The sequence below is a fragment of the Lepidochelys kempii genome, chromosome 7, assembly GCF_965140285.1.
Source record: "Lepidochelys kempii isolate rLepKem1 chromosome 7, rLepKem1.hap1, whole genome shotgun sequence".
Classification (NCBI taxonomy): Eukaryota; Metazoa; Chordata; order Testudines; family Cheloniidae; genus Lepidochelys; species Lepidochelys kempii.
In genome coordinates this window covers 29,263,480-29,283,600 of record NC_136386.1, presented here as the reverse complement: position 1 = coordinate 29,283,600, position 20,121 = coordinate 29,263,480, and the positions used below count along the sequence as shown (strand labels likewise).

The 20,121-nt window shown below is 44.1% G+C and overlaps 1 protein-coding gene across 1 annotated transcript in view; it reads right to left on the bottom strand.

Annotated features, from left to right (window-relative positions):
* Positions 1-20,121, bottom strand: part of SUSD3 (sushi domain containing 3) — a 63,243-nt gene that overhangs the window by 18,972 nt on the left and 24,150 nt on the right. Inside the window, exon 4 of the mRNA XM_073351573.1 lies at positions 17,393-17,557. Within this exon, the coding sequence (XP_073207674.1) occupies positions 17,393-17,557 (165 nt within the window). The remainder of the gene's footprint in view (positions 1-17,392; positions 17,558-20,121) is intronic.

Genomic DNA, 20,121 nt, shown 5'->3' with positions numbered 1-20,121 from the left:
TCACCCATAACTATTTCACATTTGGGGACAATGTATACCTTCAAATCAGCGGCACTGCTATGCGTACCCGCATGGCCCCACAGTATGCCAACATTTTTATGGCTGACTTAGAACAACGCTTCCTCAGCTCTCGTCCCGTAATGTCCCTACTCTACTTGCGCTACATTGATGACATCTTCATCATCTGGACCCATGGAAAAGAAGCCCTTGAGGAATTCCACTATGATTTCAACAATTTCCACCTCACCATCAACCTCAGCCTGGACCAGTCCACACAAGAGATCCACTTCCTGGACAGTGCTAATAAGTGATGGTCACATAAACACCACCCTATACCGGAAACCTACTGACCGCTGTACTTACCTACATGCCTCCAGCTTTCATCCAGACCACACCACACGATCCATTGTCTACAGCCAAGCTCTAAGATACAACCACATTTGCTCCAACCCCTCAGACAGAGACAAACACCTACAAAGTCTCTATCAAATGTTCTTACAACTACAATACCCACCTGCTGAAGTGAAGAAACAGACTGACAGAGCCAGAAGAGTACCCAGAAGTCACCTACTACAGGACAGGCCCAACAAAGAAAGTAATAGAATGCCACTAGCCGTCACCTTCAGCCCCAAACTAAAACCTCTCCAGCGCATCATCAAGGATCTACAACCTATCCTGAAGGACGACCCATCACTCTCACAGATCTTGGGAGACAGGCCAGTCCTTGCTTATAGACAGCACCCCAACCTGAAGCAAATACTCACCAGCAACCACACACCACACAACAAAAACACTAACCCAGCAACCTATCCTTGCAACAAAGCTTGTTGCCAACTCTGTCCATATATCTATTCAGGGGACACCATCATAGGACCTCATCACATCAGCCACAATACAAGAGGCTCGTTCACCTGCACATCTACCAGTGTGATATATGCCATCCTGTGCCAGCAATGCCCCTCTGCCATGTACATTGGCCAAACTGGACAGACTCTACGTAAAAGAATAAATGGACACAAATCAGACGTCAAAAATTATAACATTCAAAAACCAGTCAGAGAACACTTCAATCTCTTTGGTCACTCGATTACAGACCTAAAAGTGGCAATTCTTCAACAAAAAAACTTCAGAAACAGATTCCAATGAGAGACTGCTGAATTGGAATTAAATTTGCAAACTGGACACAATTAACTTAGGCTTGAATAAAGACTGGGAGTGGATGGGTCATTACATAAAGTAAAACTATTTCCCTATGCTTATTCCGGCCCCCACCCCCACAGTTACTCACACTTTCTTGTCAACTGTTGGAAATGGGCCATCCTGATTATCATTACAAAAGGTTTTTTTCTCCTGCTGATAATAGCTCGCCTTAATTGATCACTCTCGTTATAGTGTGTGTGACATTACCCATTTTTTGATGTTCTCTGTGTGTATTATATCTATATCTATATCTATGTATAGATATATCTTCCTACTGTATTTTCCACTGCATGCAGCTGATGAAGTGGGTTTTAGCCCATGAAAGCTTAAGCTCAAATAAATTTGTTTGTCTCTAAGGTGCCACAAGTCCTCCTCGTTCTTTTTGCGGATACAGACTAACACGGCTACCACTCTGAAACCTAGCCCTTTACAACTCTATGTAAGCGGAAGAGAGAGCATAGCTGGGATTTCTGCGTGGGCAAATGTTGGGAACTCATTTCACTGATTTTGCTTCATCACTTATTACACATTTGCTTCAAAATTCCCAAGCACATCTTGTTTTTCTGCAGTCATTTCTCTTGGACATCTTTTTATTGGATATTGCTTATCTGCTTTTCCCTTACTACACTGATAATGCGTACTGACTGACACGCTGTAGTTGGAAAGGACCCAAGACCAAATTTCATGATCTTTGAGAGACAAGCACTAAAAATAACTTCTGTGGGTGTACATCAATCTGTTGCCCAGCTGCAGATATTTTGGCTTGGTAATATGTACCAGCTGCAGTGGGTGTCTAATAGGAGGACTTCCAAGTGTAGTCATAGACATCGGCTTTTTCATTTCACTTGACTCACTCCTGCAGTCAGTTCAGCTAACTGGTGACAACAGTACATCTGAAAACAAGCAAGGGAGCTGTATAAAAGAATCCACCTCGAACTCCAAACACTCCAAATTTCCTAGTTTGAGTTTTTGGGTTGTTGTCAATGTTTCTACACAAATGCAGCATTTCCTCCAAAAGTGTTCATGTTAGGGAAAAAAAAAACCCATTATATTTAATTGCAGCTCCTTGGGATGCATTGCTTACTGGGTGGACTGGATTATGTCACATGACACTTCTTCAGAGGGGCTGATTAGCTGAGTCTAACCCAAAAGGGTGAGCAGAAGCAATCTGGGCTTGTCTCCTCAAGTCTGAAGGAGAGAGATAGCAGATATGCTTCTTAAAGGTGATAGAAGGCAGCTGGTCTGCTGTGATCTTCAAAAAATCCCTGAAGAGGGGAGAAAGCAGGCCACCAGTCAAAGCTCTTTCCTTGTCGAGGAAGGGGCTATCCCAGGGGATAAAATGGGGGGACATGTGCTGAAAGTGAGGGAAATGGAGGCTTCCTGTAGTTTGGATATTTCATACCATAATCTGGATATTAATGCAAACTGACTTCCCAACTGGTGCAGGCTCTCCTAGTTCTAATTGTATCGGTTTTTCCAGTGGTGGGGCTAGTGGATGGCATGCTCCTGGTTTGGTGGTGGCAAGGCACACACAGCAGGGTGTTCTGAGTTTACTGGATATTTTCATATGCACAGGGAGGATGGTTTACGGTGTACCCTAGTTACTGTAGTGAGTTTCCTATCGTAGTGCCAGGTTATGCATGTTTATTAGTTGATTCTCCTTGAAATTCCTAGAAGAATGGCTGGAATCATTTAAAAGAGATGAAGGAGAGTGTTGTTTCAGTTTGGCAATCACAAATGAACCAAGGAAATTTCTCCCTCTTCCTACAAGCTGTGAATCCAAGGCCAAAATAATTTGCTTTGTCCTAGCTCTAGTTTGTATTCAGCTGAACAACATCTGTAATTGACTGCTCCTTTATAGGTGGCCACACAGCTATGCTTGGGTGGAGGGAAGTGGTTTCATTTTTCCTTTTGGTTCCCATTACTTTAATATGATCTCTCACTGACACTCACTTTAATCTCTCAGATATCTTTGTCACCCTGCAGTGGAGACGGCCAGCTTTTATTAAACTTCCCTTTGCTAATATTCAGGCTTCTGCCTGTCCATGTGTGGTGCGTAGCTTGCATGGCTCACCTGCAGAGTCATACTTTTCTAGCATCTATAAAACAGCCAGCAGGGATCCTGGCTGTGGATGAAGGGGGAATGTTGGTCTAAAGGTGTTATCTCCCTGGGGCTGTTATTCTGGAGTAAGGTAGAGTGTGAATTTAAAGGGGAATAGGAGTACTTGTGGCACCTTAGAGACTAACCAATTTATCTGAGCATAAGCTTTTGTGAGCTACAGCTCACTTCATTGGACGCATACTGTGGAAACTGCAGAAGACATTATATACACAGAGACCATGAAACAATACCTCCTCCCACCCCACTCTCCTGCTGGTAATAGCTTATCTAAAGTGATCACTCTCCTTACAATGTGTATGATAATCAAGTTGGGCCATTTCCAGCACAATTCCAGGTTTTCTCACTCTCTGCCCCCCCCCCAAACTCACTCTCCTGCTGGTAATAGCCCATCCAAAGTGACCACTCTCTTTACAATAAGAAAAGGAGTACTTGTGGCACCTTAGAGACTAACCAATTTATTTGAGCATGAGCTTTCGTGAGCTACAGCTCACTTCATCAGATGTTTACCGTGGAAACTGCAGCAGACTTTATATACACACAGAAATCATGAAACAATACCTCCTCCCACCCCACTGTCCTGCTGGTAATAGCTTATCTAAAGTGATCAACAGGTGGGCCATTTCCAGCACAAATCCAGGTTTTCTCACCCTCCACCCCCCCACACAAATTCACTCTCCTGCTGGTGCGAGCCCATCCAAAGTGACAACTCTTTACATAATCAAGTCGGGCTATTTCCTGCATAGATCAAGGTTTTCTCACATCCCCCCCACCCCCATACACACACAAACTCACTCTCCTGCTGGTAATAGCTCATCTAAACTGACCATTCTCCAGGTTTAAATCCAAGTTAAACCAGAACATCTGGGGGGGGGGGTAGGAAAAAACAAGAGGAAACAGGCTACCTTGCATAATGACTTAGCCACTCCCAGTCTCTATTTAAGCCTAAATTAATAGTATCCAATTTGCAAATGAATTCCAATTCAGCAGTTTCTCGCTGGAGTCTGGATTTGAAGTTTTTTTGTTTTAAGATAGCGACCTTCATGTCTGTGATTGCGTGACCAGAGAGATTGAAGTGTTCTCCGACTGGTTTATGAATGTTATAATTCTTGACATCTGATTTGTGTCCATTTATTCTTTTACGTAGAGACTGTCCAGTTTGACCAATGTACATGGCAGAGGGGCATTGCTGGCACATGATGGCATAGATCACATTGGTGGATGTGCAGGTGAACGAGCCTCTGATAGTGTGGCTGATGTTATTAGGCCCTGTGATGGTGTCCCCTGAATAGATATGTGGGCACAATTGGCAACGGGCTTTGTTGCAAGGATAAGTTCCTGGGTTAGTGGTTCTGTTGTGTGGTATGTGGTTGTTGGTGAGTATTTGCTTCAGGTTGCGGGGCTGTCTGTAGGCAAGGACTGGCCTGTCTCCCAAGACTTGTGAGAGTGTTGGGTCATCCTTTAGGATAGGTTGTAGATCCTTAATAATGCGTTGGAGGGGTTTTAGTTGGGGGCTGAAGGTGACGGCTAGTGGCGTTCTGTTATTTTCTTTGTTAGGCCTGTCCTGTAGTAGGTAACTTCTGGGAACTCTTCTGGCTCTATCAATCTGTTTCTTTACTTCTGCAGGTGGGTATTGTAGTTGTAAGAAAGCTTGACAGAGATCTTGTAGGTGTTTGTCTCTGTCTGAGGGGTTGGAGCAAATGCGGTTGTATCGCAGAGCTTGGCTGTAGACGATGGATCGTGTGGTGTGGTCAGGGTGAAAGCTGGAGGCATGCAGGTAGGAATAGCGGTCAGTAGGTTTACGGTATAGGGTGGTGTTTATGTGGCCATTGTTTATTAGCACTGTAGTGTCCAGGAAGTGGATCTCTTGTGTGGACTGGACCAGGCTGAGGTTGGTGGTGGGATGGAAATTGTTGAAATCATGGTGGAATTCCTCAAGGGCTTCTTTTCCATGGGTCCAGATGATGAAGATGTCATCAATATAGCGCAAGTAGAGTAGGGGCTTTAGGGGACGAGAGCTGAGGAAGCGTTGTTCTAAATCAGCCATAAAAATGTTGGCATACTGTGGGGCCATGCGGGTACCCATAGCAGTGCCGCTGATCTGAAGGTATACATTGTCCCCAAATGTGAAATAGTTATGGGTAAGGACAAAGTCACAAAGTTCAGCCACCAGGTTAGCCGTGACATTATCGGGGATAGTGTTCTTGACGGCTTGTAGTCCATCTTTGTGTGGAATGTTGGTGTAGAGGGCTTCTACATCCATAGTAGCCAGGATGGTGTTATCAGGAAGATCACCGATGGATTGAAGTTTCCTCAGGAAGTCAGTGGTGTCTCGAAGGTAGCTGGGAGTGCTGGTAGCGTAGGGCCTGAGGAGGGAGTCTACATAGCCAGACAATCCTGCTGTCAGGGTGCCAATGCCTGAGATGATGGGGCGCCCAGGATTTCCAGGTTTATGGATCTTGGATAGTAGATAGAATATCCCAGGTCGGGGTTCCAGGGGTGTGTCTGTGCGGATTTGATCTTGTGCTTTTTCAGGAAGTTTCTTGAGCAAATGCTGTAGTTGCTTTTGGTAACTCTCAGTGGGATCATAGGGTAATGGCTTGTAGAAACTCGTGTTGGAGAGCTGCCGAGCAGCCTCTTGTTCATATTCCGACCTATTCATGATGACAACAGCACCTCCTTTGTCAGCCTTTTTGATTATGATGTCAGAGTTGTTTCTGAGGCTGTGGATGGCATTGCGTTCCGCATGGCTGAGGTTATGGGGCAAGTGATGCTGCTTTTCCACAATTTCAGCCCGTGCACGTCGGCGGAAGCACTCTATGTAGAAGTCCAGTCTGCTGTTTCGACCTTCAGGAGGAGTCCATCTAGAATCCCTCTTTCTGTAGTGTTGGCAGGGAGACCTCTGTGGATTAGTATGTTGTTCAGAGGTATTTTGGAAATATTCCTTGAGACGGAGACGTCGAAAATAGGATTCTAGGTCACCACAGAACTGTATCATGTTCGTGGGGGTGGAGGGGCAGAAGGAGAGGCCCCGAGATAGAACAGCTGCTTCTGCTGGGCTGAGAGTATAGTTGGATAGGTTAACAATATTGCTAGGTGGGGTGAGGGAACCATTGCTGTGGCCCCTTGTAGCATGTAGTAGTTTAGAAAGTTTAGTGTCTTTTTTCTTTTGTAGAGAAGCAAAGTGTGCGTTGTAAATGGCTTGTCTAGTTTTAGTAAAATCCAGCCACGAGGAAGTTTGTGTGAAAGGTTGGTTCTTTATGAGAGTATCCATTTTTGAGAGCTCATTCTTAATCTTTCCCTGTTTGCTGTAGAGGATCTTGATCAGGTGATTCCGCAGTTTCTTTGAGAGCGTGAGGCACAAGCTGTCAGCATAGTCTGTGTGGTATGTAGATTGTAATGGATTTTTGACCTTCAGTCCTTTTGGTACGATGTCCATCTGTTTGCATTTGGAAAGGAAGATGATGTCTGTCTGTATCTGTACAAGTTTCTTCATGCAGTTGATAGATTTCCACTCCATACGGCTAAATGCAGTGCCTTGCATAATGACAGGTTTCAGAGGAACAGCCGTGTTAGTCTGTATTCGCAAAAAGAAAAGGAGTACTTGTGGCACCTTAGAGACTAACCAATTTATTTGAGCATGAGCTTTCGTGAGCTACAGCTCACTTCATCAGATGTTTACCGTGGAAACTGCAGCAGACTTTATATACACACAGAAATCATGAAACAATACCTCCTCCCACCCCACTGTCCTGCTGGTAATAGCTTATCTAAAGTGATCAACAGGTGGGCCATTTCCAGCACAAATCCAGGTTTTCTCACCCTCCACCCCCCCACACAAATTCACTCTCCTGCTGGTGCTAGCCCATCCAAAGTGACAACTCTTTACATAATCAAGTCGGGCTATTTCCTGCATAGATCAAGGTTTTCTCACATCCCCCCCACCCCCATACACACACAAACTCACTCTCCTGCTGGTAATAGCTCATCTAAACTGACCATTCTCCAGGTTTAAATCCAAGTTAAACCAGAACATCTGGGGGGGGGGGGGGGGTAGGAAAAAACAAGAGGAAACAGGCTACCTTGCATAATGACTTAGCCACTCCCAGTCTCTATTTAAGCCTAAATTAATAGTATCCAATTTGCAAATGAATTCCAATTCAGCAGTTTCTCGCTGGAGTCTGGATTTGAAGTTTTTTTGTTTTAAGATAGCGACCTTCATGTCTGTGATTGCGTGACCAGAGAGATTGAAGTGTTCTCCGACTGGTTTATGAATGTTATAATTCTTGACATCTGATTTGTGTGGGGGGGTGGAGGGTGAGAAAACCTGGATTTGTGCTGGAAATGGCCCACCTGTTGATCACTTTAGATAAGCTATTACCAGCAGGACAGTGGGGTGGGAGGAGGTATTGTTTCATGATTTCTGTGTGTATATAAAGTCTGCTGCAGTTTCCACGGTAAACATCTGATGAAGTGAGCTGTAGCTCACGAAAGCTCATGCTCAAATAAATTGGTTAGTCTCTAAGGTGCCACAAGTACTCCTTTTCTTTTTGCGAATACAGACTAACACGGCTGTTCCTCTGAAACCTCTCTTTACAATGTGTATGATAATCAAGGTGGGCCATTTCCAGCACAAATCCAGGTTTTCTCACCCCACCCCCAAAACACACACACACAAACTCACTCTCCTGCTGGTAATAGCTTATCCAATGTGACCACTCTCCCTACAATGTGCATGATAATCAAGGTGGGCCATTTCCAGCACAAATCCAGGTTTTCTCACCCCCCACCCCCCCACACACACACAAACTCACTCTCCTGCTGGCAATAGCTCATCCAAACTGACCAGTCTCCTTACAATGTGTATGATAATCAAGGTGGGCCATTTCCAGCATAAATCCAAGTTTAACCAGAACGTCTGGGGGGAGGTGTAGGAAAAAACAAGGGGAAATAGGCTACCTTGCATAATGACTTAGCCACTCCCAGTCTCTATTTAAGCCTAAATTAATAGTATCCAATTTGCAAATGAATTCCAATTCAGCAGTTTCTCGCTAGAGTCTGGATTTGAAGTTTTTTTGTTGTAAGATAGCGACCTTCATGTCTGTAATTGCGTAACCAGAGAGATTGAAGTGTTCTCCGACTGGTTTATGAATGTTATAATTCTTGACATCTGATTTGTGTCCATTTATTCTTTTGCGTAGAGACTGTCCAGTTTGACCAATGTACATGGCAGGGGGCATTGCTGGCACATGATGGCATATATCACATTGGTGGATGTGCAGGTGAACGAGCCTCTGATAGTGTGGCTGATGTTATTAGGCCCTGTGATGGTGTCCCCTGAAGAGATATGTGGGCACAGTTGGCAACGGGCTTTGTTGCAAGGATAGTTTCCTGGGTTAGTGTTTTTGTTGTGTGGTGTGTGGTTGCTCGTGAGTATTTGCTTCAGGTTGGGGGGCTGTCTGTAGGCAAGGACTGGCCTGTCTCCCAAGATTTGTGAGAGTGTTGGGTCATCCTTCAGGATAGGTTGTAGATCCTTAATAATGCGTTGGAGGGGTTTTAGTTGGGAGCTGAAGGTGACGGCTAGTGGGCGTTCTGTTATTTTCTTTGTTAGGCCTGTCCTGTAGTAGGTGACTTCTGGGAACACTTCTGGCTCTATCAATCTGTTTCTTCACTTCCGCAGGTGGGTACTGTAGTTGTAAGAATGCTTGATAGAGATCTTGTAGGTGTTTCTCTCTGTCTGAGGGGTTGGAGCAAATGCGGTTGTATCGCAGAGCTTGGCTGTAGACAATGGATCATGTGGTGTGGTCAGGGTGAAAGCTGGAGGCATGTAGGTAGGAATAGCGGTCAGTAGGTTTCCAGTATAGGGTGGTGTTTATGTGACCATTGTTTATTAGCATGGTAGTGTCCAGGAAGTGGATCTCTTGTGTGGACTGGACCAGGCTGAGGTTGATGGTGGGATGGAAATTGTTGAAATCATGGTGGAATTCCTCAAGGGCTTCATTTCCATGGGTCCAGATGATGAAGATGTCATCAATATAGCGCAAGTAGAGTAGGGGCGCTAGGGGACAAGAGCTGAGGAAGCGTTGTTCTAAATCAGCCATAAAAATGTTGGCATACTGTGGGGCCATGAGGGTACCCATAGCAGTGCCGCTGATCTGAAGGTATACATTGTCCCCAAATGTAAAATAGTTATGGGTAAGGACAAAGTCACAAAGTTCAGCCACCAGGTTAGCCGTGACATTATCGGGGATAGTGTTCTTGACGGCTTGTAGTCCATCTTTGTGTGGAATGTTGGTGTAGAGGGCTTCTACATCCATAGTGGCCAAGATGGTGTTATCAGGAAGATCACCGATGGATTGTAGTTTCCTCAGGAATAGCGATTGAAGAATAACACCACGAGTGGAGACTAACTCTGGAACAGCTAATCTGGTCAATTTCCCTGTGCAGATAAGCCCTAACTACCTCTGCTTCTGCCTTTGCATCACAGGTGCACACACCTTTTGCTGTTTGTATGGGCATCTCTCCTCTCCTTGGACGGATGACCTTGTACTCCTCGCTATAGGTGCTGTTGAGGTTCACTGACATTGTTTGGGCTGTGTGCATGGCACAGGGCCACACTCCTTCCCCCATGTCTTCATCCAAGGTGAAGTATCCCTTTTCACTGTGCTCCCTGTTATACACCATTAACACACTCTCTCCTTCCTACATCCCTTATCATCAAATCCTGAGAAAACAAACTTTTTAGTCCCTTCTTATGTGGCACATCCTCCCTGTAAGTGGCTGTAAATTATTCAGGCACTAGTCAGTCATTGGAATATTACAAGAAACTGGTCATGTTGCCAACATATGGAGCTTAGTGGCATGTGGCTTTATCAAAATAAGTATTAGTAACCACCACACTGTTGCTTTCTTCCAAATAGCAGCTGGATGGCACAGATGGCAATTGCTAACATGCACCTCACATTGAATCACATGCTGATCTCACCTACGTATGTGCATCTCTCCCATCGCTTCCGTGTGACTTGCTCACGTGTATCCAAGGTCAGAAAGTGGCTCCTTCCATGTACAGTGGTCACCATTAAAGTCAGCAGCTGCCAACCCACACTACACAGTTGTCACACTGATTTCCTATTCCAAGCATAGGCAAAAACTGTGGGATCACTCTGACAAAAGCTTGATACTGACTTGCTCAAAGTTATGTCAAAAACGATAAAAAAAAGGGTCTATTCTATCAAATATCAACGGGGGGGGGTTACTTTTTTTTCTTAAACTATTTTTGCTCCTAGATCTAAATATAGAACACACAATCTTTCAAAGAAATTTCAACAAAGACAGAAAACACTGTGTATACTGCATGTGCACACAGAGGTGCGTACTTTTGTGTGTGTGCCTCACTGTGTGACAAATTCCCACGGCAGCTTGCAACACTGCAGTTCTGTAGTGTAGACAGGGCTTCGGCATGCTGTTACCGATCTTTGTTGGCATGTACAAACATCTGCCTCAGATTTTTCATGCTGTTAGCCTGACTGGGATGAGAGAGCCACAAATCACACCTGGAGTTGCAGCTAGCAAGAGATGTTAAGAGTAACAAGAAGGATTGCTTCAGGTATGTTAGCAACAAGAAGAAAGTCAAGGGAAGTGTGGGCCCCTTACTGAATGAGAGAGGCAACCTAGTGACAGAGGATGTGGAAAAAGCTAATGTACTCAATGCTTTTTTTGCGACTGTCTTCACGAACAAGGTCAGCTCCCAGACTACTGCACTGGGCAGCACAACATGGGGAGGAGGTGACCAGCCCTCTGTGGAGACAGAAGTGGTTCGGGACTATTTAGAAAAGCTGGACGAGCACAAGTCCATGGGGCCAGATGCGCTGCATCCGAGAGTGCTAAAGGAGTTGGCAGATGTGATTGCAGAGCCATTGGCCATTATCTTTGAAAACTCATGGCGATCGGGGGAAGTCCCGGACGACTGGAAAAAGGCTAATGTAGTGCCCATCTTTAAACAAGGGAAGGAGGAGGATCCTGGGAACTACAGGCCAGTCAGCCTCACCTCAGTCCCTGGAAAAATCATGGAGCAGGTCCTCAAGGAATCAATTCTGAAGCGCTTAGAGGAGAGGAAAGTGATCAGGAACAGTCAGCATGGATTCACCAAGGGCAAGTCGTGCCTGACTAATCTAATTGCCTTCTATGATGAGATAACTGGCTCTGTGGATGAGGGGAAAGTGGTGGACGTGTTGTTCCTTGACTTTAGCAAAGCTTTTGACACAGTCTCCCACAGTATTCTTGCCAGCAAGTTAAAGAAGTATGGGCTGTATGAACGGACTATAAGGTGGATAGAAAGTTGGCTAGATTGTCGGGCTCAACGGGTAGTGATCAATGGCTCCATGTCTAGTTGGCAGCCAGTATCAAATGGAGTGCCCCAAGGGTCGGTCCTCGGGCTGGTTTTGTTCAATATCTTCCTAAATGATCTGGAGGATGGTGTGGATTGCTCCCTCAGCAAGTTTGCAGATGACACTGAACTGGGAGGAGAGGTAGATACACTGGAGGGTAGAGATAGGATACAGAGGGACCTAGACAAATTGGAGGACGGGGCCAAAATAAATCTGATGACGTTCAACAAGGACAAGTGCAGAGTCCTGCACTTAGGACGGAAGAATCCCATGCACCGCTACAGACTAGGGATCGAATGGCTAGGCAGCAGTTCTGCGGAAAAGGACCTAGGGGTGACAGTGGACGAGAAGCTGGATATGAGTCAACAGCGTGCCCTTGTTGCCAAGAAGGCCAATGGCATTTTGGGATGTATACATAGGGGCATTGCCAGCAGATTGAGGGACGTGATCGTTCCCCTCTACTGGGCATTGGTGAGGCCTCATCTGGAGTACTGTGTCCAGTTTTGGGCCCCACACTACAAGGAGGATGTGGAAAAATTGGAAAGAGTCCAGTGGAGGGCAACAAAAATGATTAGGGGACTGGAACACCTGATTTATGAGGAGAGGCTGAGGGAACTGGGATTGTTTAGTCTGCGGAAGAGAAGAATGAGGGGGGATTTGATAGCTGCTTTCAACTACCTGAAAGGGGGTTCCAAAGAGGATGGATCTAGACTGTTCTCAGTGGTAGCTGATGACAGAACAAGGAGTAACGGTCTCAAGTTGAAGTGGGGGAGGTTTAGGTTGGATATTAGGAAAACTTTTTCACTAGGAAGGTGGTGAAACACTGGAATGCGTTACCTAGGGAGGTGGTGGAATCTCCTTCCTTAGATATTTTTAAGGTTAGGCTTGACAAAGCCCTGCCTGGGATGATTTAGTTGGGGATTGGTCCTGCTTTGAGCAGGGGTTGGACTAGATGACCTCCTGAGGTCCCTTCCAACCCTGATATTCTATGATTCTATGATTCTAAGAATGCTTTTAATAGTCAGAAATAGGCTAAAGATATACTCAAGAGGTGTGGGAAGTGTCTTAAAGAAGGTGCTTTCTACCTCCCAGATACTTTAGCTGTTTGCAGTGTTCTTGGAGCCACGTTGGTCCCACTGTTTAGAGAGATAAGGTGGGTGAGGTAACATGTTTTATTAGGCCAATGTGTGTTGGTGAGAGAGACACCAACAGAAGTTGGTCCAATAAAACATATTACCTCACCCTTGTCTCTCAAAGGCTATGTCTGTACTAGAATAAAAGACCCATGGCACAGCTGTGGCTGGCCCAACTCAGCTGACTCAGGTTGCAGGGCTAAAAATAGCCATGTAGATGTTTGGGCTCAGTCTGAAGCCGAGATTCTGGGACGCTCACTTGAGTCCAAACATCGAAACAGCAATTTTGCAGCCCAAGCCCCGCAAGCCCCTCAGCTGACCTGGGCCAGCCAGTGGTGTTTAACTGCTATATAGATATACCCTATGATACATATCATGCAAAGGAGCAACTACTGTGATAGGAATTCTTTTCTCCAAAGAAAGTCAATTCTATCATAAAACTTGTATAAATCTCCAAGGCTCCAATACTCTTCCCTCAGATAAGCATATGCCTCATCTCTCAGATTCTCTGGGAGGGAACCACTTCCTTTTGTTATCTCACATAAAAAACCAACACACAAACATTCTCCAGCAGGGGGAAAAATTCATGCAACTTGTGATCCATTGAGGGTCTATGTGTTGTGTGGCTTGGTCATGAACAAGAGCAGGGAAACCCCAAACAATGAGCCATGTTTTTTAAGCATAATTCCTCACTGGAAACAATGGGAAATTCTGATTTACAATCAAAGGCCAGATGTTGCCAATAAGAGGACGTTTTCTCAGGGAATAAAGTCAATTACTCCAATGATCTCAAAAAGGTAAACGTGACTTTGTTTGCATTTGCTTTCACTTTGTCCCTGAGCTTCGCAATTTCCTGCACTTAGGCTTGAATGCCCATGGCGACTGATGCACTGGCAGGAAATAGCCCAAAATGAAAGTTGCCCAAGTGTGTATTTGCATTATATACAGAAAGGAAACAATGGGGAAAGCTATTATCTCATTTGGGGTCTTTAATGTTCACCCATCCTATAATACATCAGACAGCTTCCGTTTGCACTTACCTATCCATCCTTTGATACTGCCTGGCTGTTAACAGTAAGCTGTGGTTAGGATGATGAATAAGATGTGACTCTGTCTAATTCATTATACAACAAATAAACCTTCAAAGTGACACATAAAGCTGGCATATCATTTGTCATATTCAAGGTTCATTTGCCACATAATTCATTAGACAATTCCCACATCTCATCCAATGCACACAGATCCATTTACTAGCATTAAACTGTAGAAATCTATAGCTTTAATAACGTTTTATGGAACGGAGAATATAAATGTACCACTGTAAGTACTTATACAAAAGTTGGTTTGGTTTGCATTGTTAAAAGGTCATGCTCATCCCTACAGTAACTCCAGGATAGAGTCTTAGGCAATGTTCATAACTGCCCAAACTCAGACAAATGCTTTCCTGTTCCATTTAGAAGAAACAGCCTTTCTGAACCTGAGTGGTCATTTGAAACAACCAGGCTTTTAGCTCAAACCTGGAGATTTTGATACAACTGAAATCTAGTTGATTTTTTGTAATATCTGAATAACTAGTCCACATGTGCTGGATGCACGTTGTCTCTGCATCAGTGAAATACAGTGGAAACTTGATTATCTGAATCCTGATTAACCTGCACTCTGTCATCCAAAGGTAGGATACATCTGCCAGTATTTGCTTTCAGCACATTAGGTTTACTAAAAAGAAAAGGAGGACTTGTGGCACCTTAGAGACTAACCAATTTATTTGAGCATAAGCTTTCGTGAGCTACAGCTCACTTCATCGGATGCATACTGTGGAAAGTGTAGAAGATCTTTTATACACACAAAGCATGAAAAAATACCTCCCCCCACCCCACTCTCCTGCTAGCAATAGCTTATCTAAAGTGATCACTCTCCTTACAGTGTGTATGATAATCAAGTTGGGCCATTTCCAGCACAAATCCAGGTTTTCTCACCACCACCACCACCCCCACACACAAACCCACTCTCCCACTGGTAATAGCTTATCTAAAGTGACCACTCTCCTTACAATGTGTATGATAAGATTATCATACACATTGTAAGGAGAGTGATCACTTTAGATAAGCTATTGCCAGCAGGAGAGTGGGGTGGGGGGAGGTATTTTTTCATGCTTTGTGTGTATAAAAGATCTTCTACACTTTCCACAGTGTGCATCCGATGAAGTGAGCTGTAGCTCACGAAAGCTTATGCTCAAATAAATTGGTTAGTCTCTAAGGTGCCACAAGTACTCCCTTTCTTTTTGCGAATACAGACTAACACGGCTGTTACTGTGAAACCTGTCATTAAGTTTACTATGTGGAAAGGTTGCAGAGTTCATAAGCCTTCCCAGCCCTTTGTTTTCTTCTGCAAAGTTTATAAACTCTCCACTTTCTTAATGAACTAACAAACTCATTTTCAGACCTTATAAAAGCTGTTTTTCTGAACCTTTGCATGTCCAGTTGACTTGTATATTCCCTGTTACATTCAGTTAAGGAAGGAGGTGCAGTATTTTGTAAATAGAATAAAAGATTTTTCTCCATAGAGTGGCTTAGATAAGAATTTCTAAGGTGCTGGTAGCTCCAATGGAGAAATAACCTTTATATTTAGGAACTGCTGGATTTTACATTTTATTTTAAAACATTCTAAAAGCAGATTGTGTTTTTACCCTGCGTTAACACTCCAGCATACGTAGCTATTCAAAATGACAAATTAGTTCTTAATCCTTTTGAAGAGCTGGTTTAAGAGTATAGTCACCATTATAATTAGCTTTAGAAGTCTTTCTGAACCCCACCAGATCTAAAAATTGATTAAACAGCCATCAGACTTTTGTTTAAATGCACCACTTAAATATAAATTTCTAGCTGTGGAATGGAAGGTGTTTTATAAGCTGTATAAAATTGCTTTCTACAGGTAACCATTACAAATCATAGATATTGCTGTAAGCAAAGTCTGTAAAGTGAGCAGTGAATTAACAGTAAACAGGAACTGTAATGTACTGTATATTGCATATTAGTGCTAAGCGATAGCAAAAGGATAGTTCAGTGAAATGAGACAGAATTATGTGGCTGGCACTAGTGAAACTGAGATTAGACTCTGACACATGGTAATTATCATTTCCCTTCACGTGTCTCTGCTCTTTAGTTTATATCAGTAAAATCGGTGTAACACATCTGCACAAATTCAGAGGTGAGTTTAAGATGTAAATTACACCACCTCTCAGCCCTGTGTGGTCCACCTTGTGACAGTCTGTATCGTCCCTTAGACATATTGGGTGAAATCCTTGCCTCACTGAAGTCAATGGCAAAACTTCCATTGACTTCAGTGAGGCAAGGATTTCACCCAATATGTCTAAGGGACCATAAAGACTGTCAATGACTTCCATTGACTTCAATATGGCCAGGATTTCACACACAATTATTGATAGTGTTTGTACTGCAGTAGCACCCAGAGGATCAGGGCCCCACTGTGCTAAGCACATGTACAATAAAAACACATTCCTTACACCATTATTTAGGGACAGGTTGTGATGTGGCTGATGCACACTGGGTGGTACCTCACTCCCCAAATGGTTCTTTTGGCTTGTAGTGCTAATATAGTCTGGCTCCCAGATTAACACCCACTAAAAAACGTGTAGCTTTGACTCCTCCGCTGCCCTGCCAGAAACCATTTAATGCTGTCCAGAGACGCACTATCTTCCACACACATTGGCCGGGAACACCGACAGTCTGGGAGGGGAGCATGCCACGTACAGTGGTTGACTGAGTCTCCTCTGGCCCGAAGCCCAGGAAACCATAAGGCACACAGTTTGCCCTGGTTTAACTAAAGGTATGTTTTTAACCAATGTCATTGAACTAGTGCCAAGCCCTGTATGGACAGGCTTATACCAGTTTCCAGCTGGTTATATTGACTGAGCTCGTGCCTGGAAAGGTACTGACACAGGCTCAAGCCAGGTTTAAACCAATAAGTGCATCCACACAGGTCTCGGCACCAGTTTCACTAAATGGGCTTAAATACACACCTTTAATTAACTTGGTGCAATGTTGCGTGTAGATCAGGCCTAACCCAACGGCGTTGAGGACAGGACAGAGAATGGCTATAAGGGCTCAAGGTCATGCTGGTTTTCAAGCTGTCTCAAAATCTTGTCTTTGTGACATTATTAATTCCCACAGAAAACAACCAATAACATGAAACCTTTAGGTCTTGACCCTGCAACGTGTCAAGCGCCCTCAGCTCCCATTGATTATAATGCAAGCAAAGGGCATGCAGCACCCTCCCAGCATGCACAGCACCTCGGAGGCGTGCCCAGCGTCTTGTAGGATGGAGAACACACAGCTTGGGAAACAAACTGCAAACACCATGAACTCAGACCAGCTTGTCGTGTTTGTCTGCAGATTGGTGTTACCCGTAACCAGACAATACACTTACAACGTTTTTTTATTTCTGAGGCAACTTTTCACTAATCCTCCTTCTTCTCACATCTACTCAGGCAAACACATTCAGAAACACAGCGTATTGCATTTTAATCATCTCACCTGCAGAAGCCTTCATTGTCATATGCCAGGTTAGTCCCATCGTCAAATGCTGGTTTATTCCTGAAGTGTTTATTATTGTTGTTATTTCTGCCTTTAAAACCAAAATAAGCAGCTTGCATGTTTTCCAGTTCTTCACTTCTGAGCTGGTACCATAGCTGCATATCCCTGTAAACACAGCTTGGTTAAAATCTACAGCCAGGGCAGACATTGGTACAGTAGTTTAGCACCTATGATTCAGGAACAGATGACCTTAAAATCATCTCTCCTGAGGAAAGCTCTAACGCACAGGCTTAACTTTAAGCATGCACCTATAACCAGACTTAAGTATGTGCCTTCCTGAAGAGGGATGCTTTCTTCAACTGCAGCTCAAGATAGGATAAATCTTATTCTTGAAAATGTAACCCACTGTAATTGTACTTACTGTAAAAACACATCTGATTCTGGGCAATCCTTTATGGAACACTTAGGATTAGTTCAAAGAAACCTGTAGAAAGGTTGTTATTTTTATTCAAATCTATAGATTTTTAGAATAGTTTTCAGAGTCCTACTGATTTAATCCCTATTAAATTCCAGAGGACGTTCCCATGAGGAATGTAGTGCTTCCTGGGCCTGTTCAGTTTGGGTGTGACAGCAACCCATGCTTTCCCTCCTTGGTCCATGAGATACTTCCCTAAAGTTTAACTTCTAGTAAAAGCCACATAGGGTAGGATCCTGTGTCCCTTCACAGACAAATGCTCATTGACATCAAAGGGAGTTCAGCCTGTCTAAGAACAGCAGGATCTGGCCTTTTAAAAGTGTCACTGTTAAAAAATTGCTGGTACCTTATGGAAAAATGAAAACTGCTTTACTCTGAAAAATATCTGCAGTACCGTCAACTTCATTCAAACAATAAATTAGACCTCAAAAATAATTATTTTTAAACTGATATCATGAGATTAAAACAAACACATTTGGGGCTTGTTTTATTTACCCTCTGGTGTCTGACCCCTTAGGATACCACTCAGGTCACATTTTCAAGCTTTTCTCCACAACCACGAGGGTTAGAAATGGACTTTTCTTGGTTTTAAAGGAAACCTACGATTCTTACAACATCACATGACTCCAGAAGCTGGGGCTTTAAGGAAAAAGCCACATATCACAAGACTTGTGATTGAATTGTGAGAGTTGGCAACTGGCAACTCTGATTTTGTTTTGCTCAGCCCTTCTTTTTTCAGGATTCAATCCTGCTCCAACTGAAGAAAACGGGAGTGCTGCCCATTGACTTCAGTGGGAATAGGAGTGTGAGGAGCTAAGTTATCACTAAGGATGCTAGGATTTTCTGGGATCTTTGGCCTTTATTTCCTCTCCCCCAACCAGCCCCGAACCTCACTGTGCTAACTTGTATTCCCTCCGGGCATCCTAGCAGCCACTCTCTCCAGGACGTGTCATTGCCACTTCAAGCTCAGAGAGAGGGAGGTTTCTGTCATGTGCCACCACCTGCTGTCCCCCCTGTGGGGCTAAGCCCCGCAATTTGCCCAATGTTCCCAGCTCCTTCCAGCCACTGGAGCAGAGGATGAGCTCAGGGCCTGAACTGAGAGCCCCCTTATGACAGCACAACAGAATGTCATTGGACCAGCCTGAATTCAGTTTACACACATATTTGGTGATATGGATTAAAAACAGTCAAAGGCAGGAGAGTAGCTAAACGTCTGGCTGGGGGAAAGGGGTGGCTGCAGGGGGAGTAGGTAGGCAATGGATGGAGAGGTGGTGGCAACAAACAGAGGATCCAAAAAAGGCAATCATGTTATATTGTGATGATGTACAGTAGCTAGACTTGGTCGAAAATTTTCCAGTGAAACGTTTTTCCATCAGAAAATGCCTATTTGTTGCAAATGAAACATTCCATGGGAACATGTTGATTCTGACAAAAACGTGTTTGGAAAAAAATTGAAAACAAGCATTTTGATAACGGCAAACTTCTCAAAACAAAAAGTTTTGATGTTTCATTTCAAAAGGACTTTTGGCTGAGAACTTGATTTTATTTTATTATAGTATAAACTGATGATATAATAAAAAAATGTTAAAAAGTCAAAATAAAAACAATACCTTGACTGACTCCCCCCCCCCGCAAAATTATGTTTAGTGGGAAATTTCAAAAAATTCTTTGCTTTTGTTCTGATTTCAAACAAAACCAAATTTCAACACTGGCGAACTTCCCGCAGAATGGAAATTCCGGTTCCAGCACAGCTCTAGATGCAACTGTACATGGAGGAGCCTGGAGCCAGAGCTGGCCCCATCACCTTGCCCTTCGCTGGCCTCATCTGCCCCATATTGCTCCTTCTGGGTTTGAATCCAGCAAGGTGAGCAGCAGGAATGGCGGTGGAGACAGTGCAGAGCAGACACCACAATGGGACTTGGTGGACAGGAAGCTGGGCTCTGGGCAGGTGTGAAGGAGTCGGGAGGCCTCAGGCCTGAGTACCACTGAAGATGAATGCAGGTGTGGGAGTGGAATGTACGAGAGAGAGGAAAAGGGGATAGCACCATGATGTCAGCAGTGGCACAGATGCCAACATGCTCACTATCCTGGGCATAGTGGCAGAAGGTGAGATCTGTAATGAGCTAGAGCTGTATGCTCCCAAGAACAACAGGAAATCAGACAGTGCATAAGGCTCTATTTGATCATTCAGGCACTTTTCACACCCTGGCAAGTAGGAAAAGTGGATTCAAATCTCTGCCTGATTCAGAGGAGG